Raw genomic sequence first — 21,773 nt, 5'->3', positions numbered from 1 at the left:
ATGGTGAGATAATATCTCGTCGGGTGCAATAACACCTTCATAAAGCACCTAGTCCGCCACCTTCACTCGGCGGTATATTCCATAATCATCGCACTTGACCAGTGATTATCTCACCATATACACCTCGGGGCGGGGCATTAACCCTTTATTATCCAGGCTGTCACCCCGCCTGTTTCAATGATAGCACATTGTGAGATTTCTGAACATAAAGCATATTGTAGAAATTCTATCTAGACGTATTTTGTTCTCAGTAATGTAAGAACATTACCATTTAAATTGCTACGAAGGAATCTATTTTAATGATCTAAAGAATCTTTTATTAGTCGTCCAGTGCCCACTACTATCAGCTCCAGCAGATGGCGGAAAGACTGGATCATCCTATTTTTTCCAAGACGTGGTTGGATTCTTTTGCAATTCTGGCTACGAACTTGTAGGAAGTGCTTCATTAACATGCCAAGCCGATAAGACATGGACTGCAAACGCCCCAACATGCAATCGTGAGATAATTTTCCTTCACTTTGTAAGATTGTGGCTCGCTGGCTTGGTTTATTTTCTGTGGACGGCATAAATCAAGAAGCTCGCTTGATCTTTATAATATATCTAAGGTCGGTAGGCGTAGGAAACACAAAGGTCAAATTATATAATGGGCCATCTTACGTACCCTATTATTCTGGACATGTTTTTACTACTAAACTGCTGTTGAATCCAAAAACAAAAGATTTGACACAGTGCATATGGGCTACCAGAGGTTATTTTTACAGTTAAGAGGAACATTTGTCATATTTGTATAAATCTACCGCCTCGTAAAATAAAAATCTTTCATGCTGACACTATTTTAAAATGCACTTGTCTCTCCTCTAGGCGTGAAGTGCCCAATACTATCAGCTCCTGCGAACGGAGCAAAGGAAGGAACTAATTCTTACCAAGACGTGGTGGAGTTCACGTGTTATATCGGATACGACCTCATAGGGAGTTCTGCATCGACATGCCAAGCTGATAGAACATGGACTGCAACCGTCCCAACATGCTCAAGTGAGACAAATCTTATCTCACAAGCTTTAAGAAACTTGTTGACAACTAGGTAGACCCTTCGGCATTTTTTGTTGATTTCCAAGAGGACCCAGGTAACAAAGCATAATACAATTGTATGAATCACATTCTACTTTGTGAAATATATTTTTGTGCTCTACTAGGAGTCCAATGCCCGTTGCTCACAGCTCCAACAAATGGTGCGATGACTGGCAGCAATTTCTTCCAGGACATAGCACGGTTCACCTGTAACTCAGGGTACGACCGTGTGGGGACCGCCAGCTTGACCTGCCAAGCTGACCGCACGTGGGATGGGATCGCTCCAACCTGTACACGTAGGTTATAGCATCCAATATCGCTGAGACAATAATAAATAAGTTCCAGGCCTGTCACCATGCAGGACCAGTCCCTCATTCCATTTGCCAAGACCGACAAACATTTCGTCCTATCTATAGAAAGATGAACTTTTTGACATGAAAATATTAGAATATGTATTTGGAAGCTTGAAATGACAAATTTAAGAACGAAATTGAACAATTAGAATTAATTTTGCATATGGCTGTATTTTTATAAGAACTAGTTTTAGTAATACATGGCCCCACTTCAAAGCAATGACAGTAGAACTGGGTTTGGCAATCCTGGGTAAAAATCACAAAAATGAATGAATAGATAAACATTGGCTCCTTGGCAACGAGCAGGCCAAAAAAACGTTAAGCTGTAGATAGCCCTGGCAGAGTATATACAGTAAAAAACGAAACTTTTTTCTTACATAAAACAAACTGCTTAGCACAAAAAGTATTCGCGTCGCAAGTTGAAATGACCCCAAGCCTATATCACATGAACCAAATGGAAATTAAGTACGGTTCCATCTGCCAATGCATGGTAGAGTACATTTCTGGTTTATTTGACTAGTGTAAAAGGCACACATGCCCGTAAGGAATAAAGAAGAAAAGGAGACAAAATTAGATAACAGGGGTGCCTAAGCATTTACATGAACCTTATGAGATTCGTACGAATATTATGTGATACGCACGAATCACTATGCGAAAACGCACGAACCTTATGAAAATCACACGAATCACTATGCGAACACGTACGAACCTTATGTGATTCGCTCGAATCACTATGTGACACACATGAACCTTATGTGATTTGCACGTACCTTATGCGAAATCATCCGATTACTGTGAATGCATTTAAGTTCGCGGGGATTTAATTTCACGGCAGCGGGAAAAATGACTTTTCGCGGTGGTTTTAATTTCACGGTCACACCATAGACTGCAGTCTAATACCATGATAGAAAAATGACTTTTCGCGGTGGTTTTAATTTCACGGTCACACCATAGACTGCAGTCTAATACCATGATAGAAAAATGTTCGCGGTGCAAATTACTTAAGGTTCGAGCAAATCACATAGTGATTCGTGAGATTTTCATAAGGTTCGTGCGATTTCGCATAGTAATTCGTGTGTATCAGATAAGATTCGTACGAATCTCATAAGGTTCGTGCAAATGCTTAGGCACCCCTGGATAATGTTTCCGGAAACGACCGGGACCAAAATGTCCGATTCTACTACAGATATAAGGAGATATTTCTATTGAAAAATTGCTTTACTAGGCGTGCAGTGTCCATCGCTGACTGCTCCTGAAAACGGTGCAATGACTGGCAACAACTTCTACCAAGACGTGCTGCTGTTCACGTGTGATACTGGATACGAGATGGTCGGGACCGCTAGCTTGACCTGCCAGGCTGACCGCATGTGGACTGGGACTGCACCAACCTGTAGACGTAAGATAAACAGTTCTCTTTACTAAGTATAAATTTTGCCCCTGTATAAACAGTCAGATACTATTTTGAGCTAGTGTGCGTTACTGTACGTGTGTGTGTGAGTGTGCGTTACTGTACGTGTGTGTGTGTGAGTGTGCGTTACTGTACGTGTGTGTGTGAGTGTGCGTTACTGTACGTGTGTGTGTGTGAGTGTGCGTTACTGTACGTGTTTGTGTGAGTGTGCGTTACTGTACGTGTGTCTGTGTGAGTGTGCGTTACTGTACATGTGTGTGTTTTTGTGCTTTCGGATATGTGTGTTCAGCAGAACCTCTGGATGGATTTTAGTAATATTTGTAGGTGTTGGAAAGTTAAAAGGGTAATTTACTTTCGTGGGTAATAACCTCGTTTGGGTTTTGACTAATTTCATCATAATTAAGTCTATGTTGTTATCAACATAAACTTAAAAATGCTGTCGTACAATGTATTATTTCATGAAGATAGTTCTACTGAAGCGCAAATGCTACATCCCTTCCCTTACTAGGCGTGCAGTGCCCGTTGCTGACAGCCCCTGCGAACGGTGACATGACTGGTTTCAATTTCTACCAAGACGTGGTGGAGTTCACGTGCAATTCTGGATATGAGATGATTGGAAGTGTCAGTTTGACTTGCCAAGCAGATCGCACATGGACTGGAATTGCCCCAACATGCATACGTAAGTTTATGTAATAGCTTATTAGTTGATATTACATAGTTTCAGGCATATCTCAGGTTTTCTCAGAAACACTGGGTTAAATAGTTTCTTAGATATTAAACAAAATAAACATAAAATTAAGAGAAAATTACGCAAAAATCGCGCAGCATAAGAATGTCGTACTGAAAAAAATTAACTTTATACTATTGCTTCATTAGGCCAAAATCAATACTGAAAAATTCTATATAGTGATGGGGAATATTCACTGTGCTAAAATTGCTTACAAAAGAATTAAATGTAGAACGGCCCTCTCTAAAAGCACTTACCTATATGTCACATAACACCAAAGGTAGATATTGCCATTTGAGCAATCAAGTAATTAATTAACACAATCCCAACATGTTTATTTATGTTTTGTAATATTAGGTATACAGTGTCCAATGTTACTACCTCCTACAAATGGTGGTTTGAGTGGCACCAACTTCTACATGGACATGGTGCTCTTCACGTGTGACGTAGGATATGATCTGATCGGATATTCCAGTTCCACCTGCCAGGCAGATCGGTCTTGGAGCAGAAACGCCCCCTCCTGCAGTGGTAGGTTATACACTAACAATCGATTATGATATGGTAATCTATAATTATTAACCATTTCCACCTCCGTCAAGGTGGTATTGTTAGCAAGTGCGCGAGTGTGTGTGTATGTGTATGTGTATGTATGTATGTGTGTGTGTGTATGTAAGTGCTTTTGTGCGAGTGTGTGTGTGTGTGTGTGTGTGTGTGTGTGTGCGAGTGTGTGTGTGTGTGTGTGTGTGTGTGTGTGTGTGTGTGTGTGTGTGTGTGTGTGTACTGTGTACGTGTACGTGTACGTGTGTGTGTGTGTGTGGAGATTCTGTACACGATTGTGATTGTCGCGATAGTGACACGTTTCATAAATATGACTGGACTTATTTTATTTTTTCTCTCTACTTTTAAATTAATGCAGACATTGATGAATGCTTAGCAGCAAATGGTGGTTGTGACCATGCTTGTACCAACACCGCCGGCTCATTTTATTGTTCCTGTGGAGCTGGGCACAACTTGAACGTAGACGGCTTTACTTGTGATGGTAAGCCAATGTTTGCATGCAAATAGTATCGTACTTGCACATACACATGATAATAATTCACTAGTGTTGTTAGAACTCATATATAGTTTTTAAGTTTGACCAACGAAGGTCGGCGTGGTCGACCGAAATCCATGGTGTTTTCTTTGCGTTAGAACAATGCTCAAACTTTACAACAATATCGTACTTGTCCAAGGCATCATATGCTTTGTAGCTGCATTGATTAATTACAGCGCTAACGCAGCATGTACGTCATATTTTAAACATGGGGGTCTTCAGGTTGGAATGATCTCCTTGTCAAGTTCTTCCTCGCTTTTTGTAGATGCTTACTTGGAGCTTACAGTACAGCTTCAGCTGCAGACTAGAAACCTTTTTTTTACCTAAAGGAAACTCACATCCAAGACGTAACCTCAAAACTTTTATACTATTAGACAAAAGGTTTTTGGGCAACTATGGGCAGTTGATTCCAAGATGCACGATGTCGCGACAGTTACCATGGCAACAAAGTTCCCTGTCTGCCATCTTGACGGGTGGTCCCACGTGCGCGGTGTTCATTCCTCCAGTCTGTCGCTAGAATCAGATACGCATGGACGTGTGAATGGCCGCTCTTCTCTAATCATCGTTGGGAAAAATACTTTTATAGGGCACATGTAGAGCTTGTCTGGCAATTCCGGTCTCGCCCTAATGCCTCCAATGTGCTGTTTCTATTGTTTCTGGAGCGCCAGAATAAAAGGTTGTATATCTCGCCAAACACATTGTCTATGTTGATCCGTATCTGCTAGGGTAGCTCTCAGAGTTTGAACCAAAAAGCTTTGCCTCGCAAATAGATATATATTTAGAGTTTAAAGAGTGCTACCAAATCGTAATCTCGCATCTTTCCAGACATCAATGAATGCAACTTGGGAAACGGTGGATGTCAACAGAATTGTCACAACACCATTGGAGGCTTCCAGTGCTCCTGTGCGATTGGCTACGATTTAAATGATGATGGTCTTGCTTGCGACGGTGAGCATATCCTTATTCAAACGAGCTTCATTCATAAATTTCTACTATCTAAGGGAGCTATTTAATGATCGTGCACTATTCATATTTTCCAAGTTGATAAAACTTTGTTTACAGATAATGACGAATGCTTCACTGCAAACGGTGGCTGTGATCAGACTTGTACTAACAACATGGGCAGTTTCGTCTGTTCCTGCGGGACCGGCTACAGTTTAAACGTCAACGGATTTTTCTGCAACGGTACACAAGTTTTATTTTCGTCACAGTAAAAGACAGAATTCCACGACTTTCACTGATCGTTCAGGGTCTGTAGGGCCTTGTGGCTCATACAAAAGTTGCATTGCTGTTTCTGTATGCATACATGTAGCGTACCAGGGTATGTGGGAGGGGTTACTAGGCATCTGCTCGAAAGCGGGACCACTGTTCACGTCCGGGGTGCAGCCCAGACAGGGATATCCTTACCCCGGGACTTGAGCACCAGGCACCAATTCATTGAAAACAGAAGCTCAACTACGAGTTTGCTTCAGCCTTGGTATAGAACTATGTTAGATTAAAATTATTATCTAGTTATTTTTTAAGTATTTTTTTTTTGCAGACGTTGACGAATGTTCTACTGCAAATGCTGGCTGTCAGCAGATATGTACCAATGTCATTGGAAGTTTCCATTGCTCGTGCCAGAATGGCTATACCCTTAACAGCGATGAGTTCAATTGTGATGGTAAGTATTCTCATGATGCCTTTGGGCAATTAATTTTTGTTCACAAACTTTAGGATTCGTAACTACGCCATTGGTACAAATATCATTATTAGATCATTTAACCCGATTTTGTATTTGCCTTTATTGCTACTCATCCGTTTGTCTTTGCCAAGTTTTTATTTGGAGGTTGTTTCGGAGGTTGTTTTAGATGAAAAAAAAAACACACACTTCGACATCATTGTTCCTGAAGCAGCCTGGTCCAGGCAGTGAGATGAAGGGACTGTAACATATATTCAGCTTTAATGAAGTTGTAAACAATACAATAGAGCGTGTGATGATATTTTTGTTTACAAATGCAGATATTGACGAATGTACGTCTGGAAATGGCGGGTGTGATCAGACCTGCACTAATCTTATCCCGAGTTTCCAATGTTCGTGCGATGTTGGCTACAGCCTGAACGCAGACGGGTTTTCGTGTGACGGTAGGTAGCGATGGTTCTTCACGACAACTAGGTTTATTTCTGGTACTTTTTTATCTTATTTTATTTATTTTGCACAATTCTAAAATAAAACAACATAAAACAAATTAAAGGATGAAAGAACGTACAGGGGGGGAAAAAGCCTCGTGGCTTATACTTGCTCTTCCCCCGAAAGTAACAAATTATAATATAATTTAACAATTCATAAGCTAATAAGGATTGAATAGATCTGAAAATTATACATTAAACAATAATATAACCCAGAGTATTATACCAATTACCAAAATGGAAGGAAAGTATAATAGTTCAATAATTGATAACTACGTAGGCATACATCGGTAGAAAAATGGAAGATAACATCATAAGAAATGTAACAACTAAAAAAGCAAGCAAAATGTAGAAATAGAAAAACTATGATTAGGAGATTAGATAAATGTATGATTGTCTAATAATGACTTTTTAACAGGTTCTTGAAGTTGGGTAATGATTGGCAAAGATATAAGGTTTGACTCAAACTATTCCAAATTTGCGGGCACCTGAACATCATGGTGGTTTGTAAAGACATCTTTATTGTATACATACATTGAATAGTATGTTTTAAGTATTATCGGAAGTACATTTTCTCTTTGGCGTTTATAGCAGTTTATATACTTAAAATTACGAACTTTAGACATGGCATGGTGTACTCCAAAATGACAAACTACATATCTTACTCTAAATGAAAATGAAAAATACACTTGGACCAGGATAAGAAAAGAACCAACTGCAGGTTAAACTGTTATTGTCGTTATGATGCCAATATTAATTAGTGTCACACATGATGTATTTACCTTAGTTTCACTGCATATGTTATGTTATGTTTTATAACACAGACGTGGATGAATGTGCCTCTGCAAACGGTGGCTGTGGGCAGACCTGTACAAACAGCATCGGGAGTTTCCAGTGTTCTTGTATGACCGGTTACAAACTAAATGCAGATGGATTGGCATGTCATGGTTAGAAAATCTCTTTCTACATTGTGCATTATTCTCAAAGTTTTAAAAATGGATGCAAAGGTATTTACAATAGAACATGGGATTCTCTATTTTTATGAAGGTTCGATATTTAGTTAAAATATTCAAAACAGCTATCTGTACAACTCGAGGATAAGATGCTGATATATTTTCAGACTTTTGGGGTGACTTCCATTTTTTTTCTTCTTTTTTTTAGCATTACTACAATGAACTGGCAGAACAAGTCAATGTTATATGTACGCACCTTTCTCACACGGCGGCCATGATAGATCTAAAACGAGGTCAATTAGGCAAACAGACAAAACGTATTTCTTAAATCAGTTTTCCCCCAAATCACAAAAATGTTCACAATATAGGATCAAATGATAAATATTATAACTAGTGTTATGCACCGAAAGATTTTTTAGAAGCAATTTAGAGTAGCGTAGACTGGTCCAATAGTCCCTTAAGAGATGCAAAATAAAAACATAATAATTCAAATATTTGACGGACATGCAGCCATTCTCTTATAGGTCGATTTCCTAATTGCCAGGCTATCATTGGTTGAACTGCTAATTATGATGGACAGTCTTTTGTTTGCCTCGTTGACCTCGTTTTCGATTTATCATGGCCGCCGCGTGAGAAAGGTGAATTACATGGTTTGCATGCTACAACAGCGCAATGGATTCTTCACAACCCAGCGTTGAATAGGTCTAGTTTTAGGTGTGAATTTATCTATTTATCAACCTCCCTTTCTTTTGTTAAATTTTGCAGACGTGAACGAATGCTCCGCTGCTAATGGTGGTTGTTTGCAGACTTGTACAAACTATTTTGGGAGTTTCCAGTGTTCATGTGGAATCGGCTACACCTTAAATGTTGATGGAGTTTCTTGTGACGGTAGGAACGTCTTTTAACTAGTTGAAAAACAAGTAGCTTATATGGTTTCGATATAACCTCTTGTCTACACCATAAGATGTGGTCGTACATTGAAATTTCGATAAACCCTTCTTGTCTTGCCCATATTTCAAGTTATTCATATTTCTTGAATCCGTACTTTGTGGTTTTATCGTATGCAAAATAGGAGGCTAAATACAAAACACAGACAATTGATATGCTAGATGACTTTTTTTACTACATTTTTTTCAGATATTAATGAATGCTCCGTAGCAAATGGAGGCTGCGGGCAGAATTGTAGCAACACCATCGGGAGCTTTCAGTGCATCTGCGGTACGGGATACGCATTGAATGTCGACGGTTTTGCATGTGACGGTATGTATACCTCTGTATTATTATGATGTCGAGTTGTAACACAATTTGCTTGCTACTGTGCTTTCCTCGGACCAGCCGGTGCCCATCTCTCTCTGTAATGCAAAAAGAGTGACGGATCATGTGACCACGTGGCTGTAGGTGCAAGTAGTTGGTTGAAATGGAAATTAACATTAATATAAGTGTGACATTTTCCATTGGCTCAGGGATAAGAGACAGTGGGATTTCCAAATCTTTGAAATTGATTTTAAGAATAAACATTTGTCGGGTGCATTGCTTGATGCATTGTATGCAAAAAGTAGCCCAAAACAGGGAGGGTATTTGGGTAAAAAGTTGCCAGCAGGACAAGGGTTAAGGAATCCGGTGTTTTCTTCTCTGCAATCATTTGATATATTTGAGGATTTTCGATGATACGAGTATTGCTACATACAATGCAATTCTGACTTTCTTCTCTTTTCTACACAGATATAAACGAATGCAACACAGCAAATGGCGGATGTTCTCATGTTTGTGACAACACCATCGGTAGTTTTGAGTGCTTCTGTAACACAGGCTATATGCTAGATGTTGACGGGTTTGCCTGTTCTGGTAAGCAGACTTTCATTAGGCCACAGCAAGTAAATTTATGGATGACATCCTCTGCAGACTAAAAAAATAGTGAGATAGGGCCAAAAAAACAAGATGGGTAAAAAAACAAGATGGCTAAATTTTCCAAATATACGCAATAAACATTGTAAAAAAAACAAGAAACATGGTATCACAGCCAATAAGGCATTCATTCCTGTATTAAAGACGTGTGTAGTAAAGGTGACACTAGTGTGGTAGACTGGTATCACTTACCAACGTGGCAGCTACACTCATGGCTTCCATATTGGTGCCACCTTTATATCTATCTAACAAGTTTCACTTCTATAAATGCAGTTATGGCTACCTGGCTAGTGCGTGTCACTTCTACAAGTACAATCATTGGCCTACAACACAACATATTTGCCCATTTTGGTACTTTCTCGTCATGTTGACCATCTCCGAAGAAAAAAAAATTATTTTTCCCCCTGAAATCAGGCGAAAATTAATGCGCGCGCTTATGTCATCCATAAAATGTACTTGCTGTGGCCTTACTATCGATAGCATAGAACAAAAAGTTTTGTTTTATCTATGCCGATTTATTGGAGCTACGAATACGGACGCGACGTACATTTTTCTACAGTATTATTACTGTAGATATGATTATGAAGCAAATGAATATGATTTTGGAAACGGTTAGACGTTTCAGGTAGCATTCACTACCTTTCGTCGGTAACACTGAGAAAAGCTGGCTGAAGAGATGCTTTATACCCTTCCTTTGAATTGATATGCAAAGTAGATTAAGACCAATTTCACAGTCCAATAGAAAACAAAAGTAAGATTTACTGTCAAATGAGTTGATATGCAAAGTAGAAGAATACAAATTTTGATAGGCCAATCAGACTTTCTGTCTCACCTTTGTTTTCTACTTGTTTCAAATTTGTCTTCATCTCTTTTGCATGCTTATAAATTCGTAGCGTATAAAACCTGCTCTCTACCAGTTTAACTGACCAAGGGTAGTGGATGCAACTAGATTGATTCCAAATTGTTTGATTGTTTCCAAAATCATACCCAGCTGCTTGAGTAACTGCTTAGCTGCGTATCTTATTACCTCTATCTCTAACCTTAATCAACGCATTACTGCAGATAAAAAAAAGTTTCTGATACCGTGCCTATCCATTGGATCGACTGAATGTTCGTGTTACAGCAAACTACTATGCATTTCTTTCCTCAGACTTTAATGAATGTAACACCGCAAACGGAGGTTGTGGTCAGTTCTGCAACAACACCATCGGGAGCTTCAACTGCTACTGCGCACCTGGCTACAGTCTACGTGTGGATCGCTTTACTTGTACCGGTAGGAGGTTTTTCATTACCAAGCAATTAATGGAAACTTATCATTTGTATATCATGGCTTCATTACAATCACTAAGATGGTTATTTTTTGCAGCCAAAAGCACATATTTTGAATAGATCCCTCTGGCTTTGCTCTAATAGCCCTCCAAAATAGAATGATAAGTTATGAAAGAATAAGATAACAGTAAGCCTACCAAAAGGATGTACGACATGTAGAATATTAACTTAATCGCTCTGTGGTATTTTTTTATAGTGATTACACAAATATAATACATTGATACTGACGTCATATCACCAAGAATGATTCATTAAAACTTTCACCCACAGGCTTTGGTCCGGTTTCACAGCTCTCGTGTACATTTACCACAACTACTTCAATATCTATCACTTGGATCGAGCCAGTCCCTGACGTCAAAGGATACGACATAATCTACATACCTACACATGGTATGTTTGGTTTGGTTTGGTTTGGTTTCATTTTCACCTGAGTAAAGTGAGGAAAGCCGTGTTAAGTGCCTTTCTCAAGGGCACAAGATCTGTGACGCGGCAGGATTCGAACTCGAGGCCTCTCGATCACGAGTTCGAACACGCTGTAGCTGCGCCACATGGTCTCACCTTAAGATACAGATTGTTGTTCCGTATTCAGCGCTGAACATATTTGTTTGTGGAAAGATACAGGGCACAGTGGTGAAGGCAGCTGCTAACAATAGTTTCACTGAAAATAAAGAAATTAAATATGGCAGTGGCATATACAAGTCCAATATAACAAAAATGCCGAAATCCAGTTTTGCGATCCATAATCCAAGAGCATAACGTAAAACAAAGTCATATAATGTTTTACAAATAAAAATCTAGAACGTGGGCAGTAACGTTATCTTTCAAGTATGAAGCGTTGCGTATCAGCAATATGTATTTAGGTCAAAATCATTAGGCTAATGGGATCTTGGGATAGAAATGCGAGGTCCTGATTAGCAAGGTGATACCGACTTGTTCAGGGAAGTGAACCTAAGAGGTTTGTAGATTGGCGAGAAGGTGCGAGGTTCCCGAGACTAATCACACAGATCACCACAAATTATACATACATTGTTGATAATGCAGGGAATCAACATCATCATTTCGTGCAGTTTTCTAAATTGCGTTGTGACGAATTCATTTCTTTTACAGGATTCTTTCAGCCATCCCCGAAGACACATTTTAGAAGTCCCGGTGACACTACTGCAACAATATCCGGTTTGTTCAGCGGAGTGCAGTACTCTCTATCAGTTTTTGCGTTTGGATTGTGGAATGACAGTGCGAATGTCAGCACAGAGTGCATAACTGGTGAGTAGATAATGTTTAAGGAAATATTTCTTCCTCTTTTCCTACGTATACATACATATATATCAGCACATATTGTTGCATATGCTGTTTGTTAGCCGCCAACCTAACAGCGTAAGCTGTCTATTTGCTTGAGTAACCTTTAAGTTTATATTGTGTTAATTGTAATTCAAATTTCTTTTAAAATGTTTCTTCCTTATTGCACCTGAAGGACTCCCACCTCCCATCAACATCAGCCTCAGTCTGGCTAGCCGTGAGTCGGTTGTTGTTCGTTGGTCGAAGCCTGCTCGATCACTGGTGCTTGGTTACAGGGTGTGGCTGGCAGACAAGGAAACTATGATCGTTGCTTCTTCGCGGCATCTTCCCCAGTCAGCTGTGTCGGCTGCCTTCACTTCCCTCGTCCCTGCTACAGAGTACGTGGTGGCGGTAAGCTGCATCAGCACCTTCGTTCAGGGACCACAAGCAGACGTGACAATAATAACAGGTTATTGCTCTTAGTCGTGCATCTCATTTGCATGTTGTTTCATCATATTTCGTGTATCAAATGCATTCCGTATGTAATCTGTGATCAATCGTTGTCGCTAGGCTATCATATATATTTCTGAATTAGAGAAATGTAAATTTTTTTACATTGGCTACAAAATGGTTTTGTCACAAGCATACAAAGATAGAAAATACTGCGTAATGTTATAAAGACGACCTTTCATTCTTTTATTGAACCCACAGAGACCGACCCTCCATTTAATCTATTTGTGGACGACGTACGTAACAACAGGTTAGCCCTGTTTTGGACGCCACCAGTTGCCAAGCTCATAGGATACGAACTCCAGATCGACAGCACAGGACAACGACGGAAACGAAGATCCACAAGTACTATCACCCTTCCCGGTAGCAGCGATAGCTATTTGATCCAGGATCTAGTCCCTGCCACCCAATACGTGCTCAGCCTGACGGCGGTCAGTCGATTTGCGCGGAGCACAGCTATGACCACAACGGGCATTACAGGTATGATCGAACAACTAGAAAAACAGTGATGTATATGATTGTTTATCAAAATTTGACACAGTGTTTGCCGTGACTATATAACTTGTCTCAAGAGAAAGATGTGCATGATTTGCGACCTGCGAAAAAGACTTGCAAATTTCGTTTTCAAGATAAATCCATTTTATAAATCTACTCTTTGCAGACACAGATCCGCCATCTGATTTCAAAGTTCAAAAGGTTTCCTCTTCTTGGATGTCTGTGAAATGGACGCCCCCTGTCGCCGTTATTGTATCCTATCATCTTGAAGTGATAGAAGATGCAAGCCAGGATGGGATGCACTTTACGTGAGTAAACAGCCCTACGTGAATAAGGCAGAGGTTTATTCGCGTTCGAGTCGATCCACACCTTGAGATCGCAAACCTAAGTGTCATACTTGCAAGGGTCGGAATAATTGCCACTATATCGAGGTTCAAGGTCGTATTTGGCGCAATTACTGTACTGAGGAAATCCAAGTTGCTAAATGTCATAAGCCAATACATAACTTTGCGATTTACCCCGCATATCTGAAATCCTCTCACATTTTAGAGATAAAGAGAGAATCTGTTAATTCTTAACATGAAACGACAAAGTGCGACAATTCATAGTCCTTTGTAATGTATTATTTTCAATTTATATACAAGTGGCGGCGTTAAAATAAGTTGTGTCGGTCGTCACTTCGTTCTCGTACTTTCATTTGTATTATTACATGTAGTTTTCAATAAGAAAAAATGTGCACCAAACTGTAATTACTTAAGCAACTGGATATGATTTTGGAAATGGTCAAAACCATATCCTGTGGCTTGAGTAATTTCTATTTGGCGTATTACCTGTATGTGTAATCTTCATCGAATTTTAACGTTAAGGTTGTAGATTTTTAATTAGCAGCTTTTAGCAATTAATAAACGCCATGTACAACATTGCAGTATACCCCCTACTCTAACTGCGTTCAACATAACGGCGCTCGACCCGACCACTAAGTATACCATCCTGCTTGCAGCCGTCAGCATGTACGGACGTAGTGACGTGGTTGAGATCTATGGTAGCACAGGTAGATATTTCAGCTTATTTTCACTGTTTATTTCACGACTTTTTTCTAACAGTAATTTAGTTCATCTAGCTATTCCTGGATCGTTGGTCAACGGTGCATTAAAACCACGTCCGTTGCATTGGATTTCCTAACTAACCGCCCTGATGTCAAACTATTGCAAATCATATAATTCTTAAATGCGGTAATCATGTTTATAATGATGATGACAGATGTGGTTTTTGTAAACTTGTTTTCAAAATATTCTTTCCTAAGTCGTCCAACTCGTTTATCTATGAAACTTTTGGTGTGTCAGAATGATAGGATGGTAGTAATGTAGGTAACTGCTAACTGAGAACATAGATCAAGTTAAGTCTAAATGTATGTTTCCCAATAGTATCTACAGTTGTCGCTGAATATTCAAGGACAACCACAACACAAGAGGCTACAACAACAACAACGGACAGAAATGTCGCCACAACACATACGTTCTGGCTTAATCAACTGCATACTACGTTAAGAACAGGTGACACATTTAAATGTATTAATATCTTATAGCTTATACCAGAAACATGGTCACTTAGTATGCATCACATAGACGTAAATTAGCCTTTTTTTTTAAAATAAACACTCCCTCAAAGATGAGATACAAGTAGGGAAGCGAATTTATAGAAATTATTTATAAAACTTCTACTTTTCAATACAACATATTTTCTTAGTATCTTGATTTTTTATTTTGAAACTATATTTCTCAATCAACTTTGCAGTCCCCGTAGGGGCTGAATTGCATTGATTTTACAACACAAAATACCACTTCAATCATCATCATTACACTTCAACAATTTGAGATAAAAGCGGGATAGAGCAATACTGTATCAAATATAAAGTCTTAAAATCTATTTACATTAACAGTTAGATAAACAGAGAGCTTTGTGGGCTAGAGTTCCCGGAATAAAATACATCTTATGTCGGTTTGTTTTACTACGTGGTGGTTTTGGTCCTATATTGCGGCGCAGGTTGTAGGAAGAGTCTTCAACTGGTGGCAGAAACTGTCTGCAGGGATGTGTAGTGTCCTTCAGGATCCGCTGCAGCTCGCGTAGGGAGGCTTTGTGTCGCCTAGGCTGCAGCGTGGGGAGTAGATGGTGTTCCACGCCAATGATTTTGAGGCAGAGTTTTTGAATTTTTCCAGTTCATCACGTAAAACATAATGGATTTGAACAGATGTAGACATCCGTGATATGAAGCTAGTTTGCAAACTTGCAGAACTGACCAGTGTGTGTTTCCTTTACAGGCTCTACGCCAGCCCTAAACCAGTTCAGGTTAGAGCTGTTAGAAACTACAACGATGTCTCCTACAACAGGTAGGTGTATAAGCATGAACGTATTTCCGCCTCATCAAAGTGTAAAGTAAGTGTGCACTACTATTGTTACCTCTGGAATTCTTTGCATAAAAACAAATTATATTTCCACTATTCTTTGTTGCCCTCTGACCTCTCTCACCCGCTTTTAAGTTGCCACCGTTGATTTTGTTTTGATTTTCTGTTTACAAACTGAATACGTTTCTGTTCATTGCATTGCAGTCAATTGCATTATAAGGGGACTTCATTCAGAATAATATCGTTTAAGCAATACTAATGGCTATCCTAATAAAACAAACAAACAAACGAAAATTCATTAGGAATTCTAGTAGCTTCAAATCTTTGACATTGAAAGTAAGCAAGCAATAGGACAGCTAGCATCAACATGCAATAACATCTACGGAATCGCAAATGGTGAACAGATGACCGCAATGTTTTAGTCTGACATTTACCAAGATCATTGCCAATATTATAAATGCCACGAATACACATTTTGTCTTTTTGCAGAATTTCAGCTCCAAAAAGATGCTTCGACCACACCTGTGAAGACACCTGGTACGTTGAAAGTAGCACTGCTTGATGTTCAGCAACATGTTCAAATACTCAAATTTACTCAAAACGCTATTTTGTCCTATCTTATGTTATGACTATTCTATAGATTTGATTTGATAATGATTGTGCGGTGCTATGTTGAGTTAGCCTGATTTGAGCTTTACGTTTTTCATATGTATTATTACTTCTAGCAAGAAACGCCTGTTCCATCATACCTTGCACTGTACTTAGAGAATTTTAATAGATACAGAAAGAAAGGAAGATATGAATGTTTCTCATTTGTTTCAAGCTGGTGTATTATTCCGAAGGGCGTTTATGCAGGCTATATATATAGATACATATACAATCACGTTATAATGCTACTTATTGATTCTTTGCCTTTTTAGCTAGCGGCTATAACAGAGAGTACCGCACTTCTCAAACTACTCTAAGTCTTCTCCAAACGGTAATAAAAAGTTTTCTTTTCATATATTTTTCGTTATTTGCTGCATTTTATTTCCCGAATGGTTTCGTTTTACGTACTAGGAAGTACTTTATACAAAACTCTGTTAATCTCACCTTTATTTATCTGCCTTTTGAAGATACAACGAATGAAAGATAGAGTGGGCGAACTGTTGGTAGAAGAAACGTCATCGGAAGATGTTTTAACCACGGCAGAAAGTATAAAAAACATGTTCCTGCGCGACTCATTCCTGCACCTGACAAACAGTTCGTCTGAGTTTCCACTTGAAGTAGTAAGACATGGTTTTATTACCTTCGACAAGACAGTCATGTTTTTGATAGCTTCTGTAGGTGTTAATGTATGTATATGTGCTTGTATTTGTGTTTGGTGATGAACAGGATAACTCTAGATTGCCTGGGTGTATTGTTTTGATATTTGGTATGCTTGTATGCCTTGATTAGAACTCAAAATGATAGGGCCTAGTCATGGTATTGCAGAGGAATTTCCGGGTTTTGGTTCCTAGTCTCCTGGACATTTCATGTTTGTGATTCGTGAGTGCAGATAGCTCTTGAGGCAGAGAGTACTTGGTGCAGGTTTGGGCCCCTTAAGGTTCGCTCCCACCGCACTTGTGTCAAGCTTGCGTCACTGCGGGGTTCGTTCACTGCGTCACTGTTTTGTTATTTTCTCCGATTTTTTTATAATTTAGATATTGCGTAATGCGTAACAAAAAGAAAATTCTTTCTTTATCTGTGAAATTCGTTGAGTATCTTTCGAACCCCGCAGTGACGCAAGCTTGACACAAGTGCGGTGGGATCGCACCTTTAGTAGTCTTTCTGCAGCTGCAGTTCAATTCAGTTCAGTTCAGTTCATCCTCGGATAAGAGGTCTCCATATGTTCCTGCAGCTGCAGTAGCCCGCGGTTTAGATTATTTCTAATTCTTTTCTTTAATAGATAGCTATGGTAGGATAATGTTTAATTTATGATAACCACGCTCATATTCTACATATCGTCTCAATAGGAAGCAGCTGTGGAGCTGTTTAGCATGGCGTCTGAACTTTTCAGAGCATCTCAAGGTACAAGAATACCAACACTGGAAGCATTAAATGAAGGTAAAAAGGGTATAAAAGAAGGTGGCTTAAGATCCTTTTTAGACTGCGATAAATGCAATATGAATGTCCTTACTTAAATTGAGGGTAATGCATTATCAAAGAAAATCTAATGTTCGTGTTTGACTGTTTGGCTTTTGCTTGTATGGTAATGCCATTTTATTTTGTTAAATGTTTCACGTCCTGTATGATCCTGCCGTGCTTTTTATGTGTCTACTTTGCACAAAACTTGCGTCATAATAGTACGACTTTTATAATTTCATTAGCCATGGTTATGTTCTTGTTTTATGTCTTTAGTCGTAGCACAAACAGTTTCCCGTCTGTTCCAAATACTGCCGAGTGGATATCTGCCCGATCTGGACACTTCTGTGGATCTTTTTGAAATGGATGTCATCGATGTCAACTCGATAGACTTTTCCCCTAAACAGCAGCTGAAGACCTTAAAAGATCAGCAATTGAAATTTCATCAACAGGTTGGTTACGAACATTATGCTACTCGTTAAGTGAAGCATTTTTAAACTGCATGAGAAGATAATTTGATTAGTGAAACTATTTTCATTATCAAACCCTGTGTTTAAAAAAATACGATTGTTACTAACATTTAAACAATCGTAGCGTTTTAGATGGGCATTTTAAACAAATACATGATTGATTATGATATTTTTATTTTGCAGCTTCGTAAAGCTGGCTTATCCTTGACGAACGCAATTAACAGCGCAGCAGATGCTTTACTGGCCATTTTGCCAGATTCTGAGGACTACAATACTGCATTTGAAGGTGACAGTGTCACCGTAGTAGTTGCAAGGTTCCCTGCTAGTGACAATGTGATAGTTCGTGGAGGTCTGGTCAATGCGTCATTTTCTTTCGCAAGCTGTTCGCCGAATGGCAGCGTAGACGCTACGGTTTGTGATTCACTTGAAGTTATATTTTCTCTGTTTGTTTTTCTGGACTTGCTGCTATTTATTTGTATTTTTGCGGATTATTTTGTTTCTCATAGAAATTTAAAAATCACTGATCAGATCTAAACACTGAATGGCGTCATTCAAGAATGAAAAAAACTACATGTTAAAATTACTAACAATCGCCAATGCAACACAATGCAAATATTCAACCGTCTTCCCCTAAATTAAGGAAATAGCGGTACCAAAACAATTGGTGTCTAGATTGTGAAAAATTAGCAAAGTTTTTTTAATGATATTTGTGAACGTTAAAAAATTGTAGATTAGTGAAAGTTATTGCGCGTCAAACATAAAACATATTGTTTTGAGAATAATAACATCAAACTTAATATTTTAAAAAATATTGTCATATTCTGTAACAGATGGTATTGATGGACAGAAACATCTTTTCCTGGAACGAATCGACCGTTGGCCAGAATATCGCCACACCTGTAATTTCGTTTTCATTGGGATCTCAAGGATTAGACACATGCTCTTTGCAGCTGGATCTCTCAATCCCTGTAGCATTTGGATTAACAGATGAACCCAGGCGTCATCGCAGAGCCCTGGATGGACGTGGATTCGGTGGGACGCAGTTCTCAGATAATGGTACTGATGTCGGAAGCGGAATCAACAGCACCATGACATACCATGCATTCGACGTGCCGGCTGCAACGACTGTGGTTGTGATGTATCTGTCGTGGTGGGATCACGCTGCCGCCTACAGGGTCTTCTTCCGTCACGGTGCGCTGCCAACAGAGGAGCTGTATGACGACATGGAGACGGTGATGGAGGAGGATGTTGTTCTGGCATGGCATCGGGAAACGGGCAGCTCACGAACCTGGATTCCTAATATCGAGCGACGCCGGGGAAAGCTATACGTTGGGATCCAGACAAGAGGTATATGATGACAATTATGATCATTGTGGCAAATGATTAATGAATGATATACAAACAAAACATGCTAACATTAACCGTGAATGGCTCTATCACATTGGTCAATCAATTCAACATGGTTTTGTTACAATGTACACAACCTTGGTTTTCTTAACAGCAGACGTTTCGACAGTCTTTCCGCTGTCTTCAGCAATATAAACTCATCAGAGAAATGAACTGCACTGAGAAAAAACTGACAAAGTTATTTCTTGAACAGTTGCTTATGATTTCTATTATTATATCAAACTAATATCCTGCGGTAGATTTTGCATCATTTGAAAGAATGGAAGCTGTGAAATGTATTGAACAGGTTTCTCTTCTGAAAACGTTTTTTAAATTTTCAAACCTGTATCATTTAGGATCTCAAACATTTCTGCACAATGCGCCTTCTGCTGATGATTACAAACTGCGGGCATCAACTGTAAGTTGTATGAGCTGGAAATATACATCAGAGCAATGGGACAACGACTGTGGGGTGAGCAAACTTAATACAGATATAGGATTGTTACAAAATAACGACATGTCTTTTGCAAATACTTTTCCGAAGAATATTGCATGTAAGTCTAGATACGGCAAAACGACAAACAAAAATCGAATTGATGTAACATTTGCCTTTTCCCATTATTTCTTTAATTTCATTTTTTCTTGAATAAGATATCTGATGCTAATCTCCAAGCAGATCTTGCTCTTGCCTAAGATAGTACCATACGCTTGGGAAGGAGTTTAGCCGGCAAAGGAGTTTCATTCGCCACCGCGAAGATCTGCGGCAGAACGCACCGGGCTAAACCCATTCTCAAGTTTATGATACTATCTTATGCCACAGCAAGATCTGCTTAGAGATTAGTCTGATGCCAAAAAGATATCACCTTTAAGCATCACCTCAAGTATCAATAATATATTCAAGTAAGTTGACCTAACATCAAATATGTTTCTTGTCAGGTTATTTTGGATTTATCCGAAAGTGCCATGCGCTGTAATTGCAGCTTTCCAAAGCCGGAAGCTGTGATTGGTGGCAGCGTACATTTTCCTCCAAACTCTATTGATTTCGACAAGATCTTTGGAAATCCCGAAAGCCTAACTGAAAATGACAAGGTGTTTTACGTGGTTATTGGCGAGTGGGCCCTCTACCTCCTGTTGATGATCATCCTAAACGTGGACTTTCGGCGTCTTCGTGTGAGTAGCTCATTTTTTTTGTCCTTCTATTATTATCTTTATCAATTTCATATACATAGACACCAATTGCAATGCGCAGGCACAATCATTAAATGGTTATGCTAGTGAAAGAAAATTAATATCACAAGCACAAACCCACAAGACGAAACACAGAACTTAAAACAAATACAATTCATACAATTAAAGAAATTTATAGAACCCTTGTTCAATAGTAATAAATACTTATTCATACGTTCAACAATTAACTTCTACAAGTTGAATATTTGACTTTATGGCACAAACTGTTGTTGTTGATTTAAACTTACAATTAATTGAATAAGATAACAGATCATTATAGTAAGCAGTCCCAGCTATACAATGCAATACAAAATAATCATTATCGCAAGATGCAATATTCACCATAGCTGGCGTTATTCAAAATAAGATACTGTTTCAATAAATATTGAAAACAAAAGATCCAATGTAATAAATAAAATGTAGAATGAGTAAATTATTTTTAGTAAGCACTATATATTACGGTTACAATAGTATTTTTTTAATACATACATACATAAATACATACATTTATACGAATATATACATACATCAATACATACATACATAAATACATACATAAATACATAATACATAATAAATAAATAATAAATTATAATAGTCAATAATAATAATAATAATGATGATAATAATAATAAAGAAGATAAAACAAAATAAAAAAATAAAATAAAATAAGTTAATTATAATTATAATACATACATACATACATACATACATACATACATAAATACATACATTCATATATAATAGATACATAAATACATACATTTCTTTTCAAGGAGAAGATTGGAAATTGACTCACACCTCCTAAGAGGAAGAGCCAGTTGGAAAACACTGTCGTCCTTTCCCGCAGACAGATGCCAGCCTCATATCTATACCATATCACCGTCACCACTGGCTCCA

At 38.6% G+C, this 21,773-nt stretch overlaps 3 protein-coding genes and 1 long non-coding RNA gene across 4 annotated transcripts; all 4 read left to right on the top strand.

Moving 5' to 3' along the window:
• The first annotated feature begins 8,045 nt into the window (after window positions 1-8,045).
• On the top strand, window positions 8,046-13,299 carry LOC118406481 (tenascin-R-like). Its single transcript, XM_035806536.1, has 9 exons — window positions 8,046-8,064; window positions 8,537-8,659; window positions 8,909-9,031; window positions 9,494-9,616; window positions 10,827-10,949; window positions 11,276-11,395; window positions 12,113-12,268; window positions 12,477-12,749; window positions 12,992-13,299. Exons 1-9 carry the CDS (start codon window positions 8,046-8,048, stop codon window positions 13,297-13,299), a joined length of 1,368 nt encoding a protein of 455 aa, XP_035662429.1.
• A 1,420-nt stretch (window positions 13,300-14,719) lies between these two features.
• On the top strand, window positions 14,720-17,136 carry LOC118406480. The gene is made up of 6 exons (XM_035806535.1): window positions 14,720-14,838; window positions 15,604-15,672; window positions 16,177-16,224; window positions 16,608-16,666; window positions 16,803-17,009; window positions 17,125-17,136. Exons 2-6 carry the CDS (start codon window positions 15,657-15,659, stop codon window positions 17,134-17,136), a joined length of 342 nt encoding a protein of 113 aa, XP_035662428.1. The 5' UTR covers window positions 14,720-14,838; window positions 15,604-15,656.
• Window positions 17,137-17,567: 431 nt separating this feature from the next.
• LOC118406699 lies at window positions 17,568-18,875 on the top strand. The gene is made up of 3 exons (XR_004830072.1): window positions 17,568-17,772; window positions 18,067-18,242; window positions 18,444-18,875. It is a non-coding gene; the product is annotated as an uncharacterized LOC118406699 (long non-coding RNA).
• Window positions 18,876-19,062: 187 nt separating this feature from the next.
• LOC118406479 lies at window positions 19,063-20,921 on the top strand. Its single transcript, XM_035806534.1, has 3 exons — window positions 19,063-19,607; window positions 20,003-20,118; window positions 20,583-20,921. The coding sequence occupies exons 1-3, from the start codon at window positions 19,091-19,093 to the stop codon at window positions 20,919-20,921; spliced, it is 972 nt and encodes a 323-aa protein (XP_035662427.1). The 5' UTR covers window positions 19,063-19,090.
• The last annotated feature ends 852 nt before the right edge of the window (window positions 20,922-21,773 follow it).

The sequence above is a fragment of the Branchiostoma floridae genome, chromosome 19, assembly GCF_000003815.2.
Source record: "Branchiostoma floridae strain S238N-H82 chromosome 19, Bfl_VNyyK, whole genome shotgun sequence".
Classification (NCBI taxonomy): domain Eukaryota; kingdom Metazoa; phylum Chordata; class Leptocardii; order Amphioxiformes; family Branchiostomatidae; genus Branchiostoma; species Branchiostoma floridae.
This window is presented reverse-complemented; position numbering and strand designations above follow the sequence as displayed.

Coding starts and splice junctions, on each gene's coding strand:
- LOC118406479 (XM_035806534.1), top strand. CDS start 19,091: ATGGTATTGATGGACAGAAACATCTTTTCCTGGAACGAATCGACCGTT. Junction 19,608..20,002: donor CGTTGGGATCCAGACAAGAG/GTATATGATGAC, acceptor TGTATCATTTAG/GATCTCAAACATTTCTGCAC. Junction 20,119..20,582: donor AATGGGACAACGACTGTGGG/GTGAGCAAACTT, acceptor GTTTCTTGTCAG/GTTATTTTGGATTTATCCGA.
- LOC118406481 (XM_035806536.1), top strand. Junction 12,269..12,476: donor CAGCACAGAGTGCATAACTG/GTGAGTAGATAA, acceptor TTGCACCTGAAG/GACTCCCACCTCCCATCAAC. Junction 12,750..12,991: donor AGACGTGACAATAATAACAG/GTTATTGCTCTT, acceptor TTGAACCCACAG/AGACCGACCCTCCATTTAAT.
- LOC118406480 (XM_035806535.1), top strand. Junction 16,225..16,607: donor CACACCTGTGAAGACACCTG/GTACGTTGAAAG, acceptor TTGCCTTTTTAG/CTAGCGGCTATAACAGAGAG. Junction 16,667..16,802: donor CTCTAAGTCTTCTCCAAACG/GTAATAAAAAGT, acceptor TGCCTTTTGAAG/ATACAACGAATGAAAGATAG.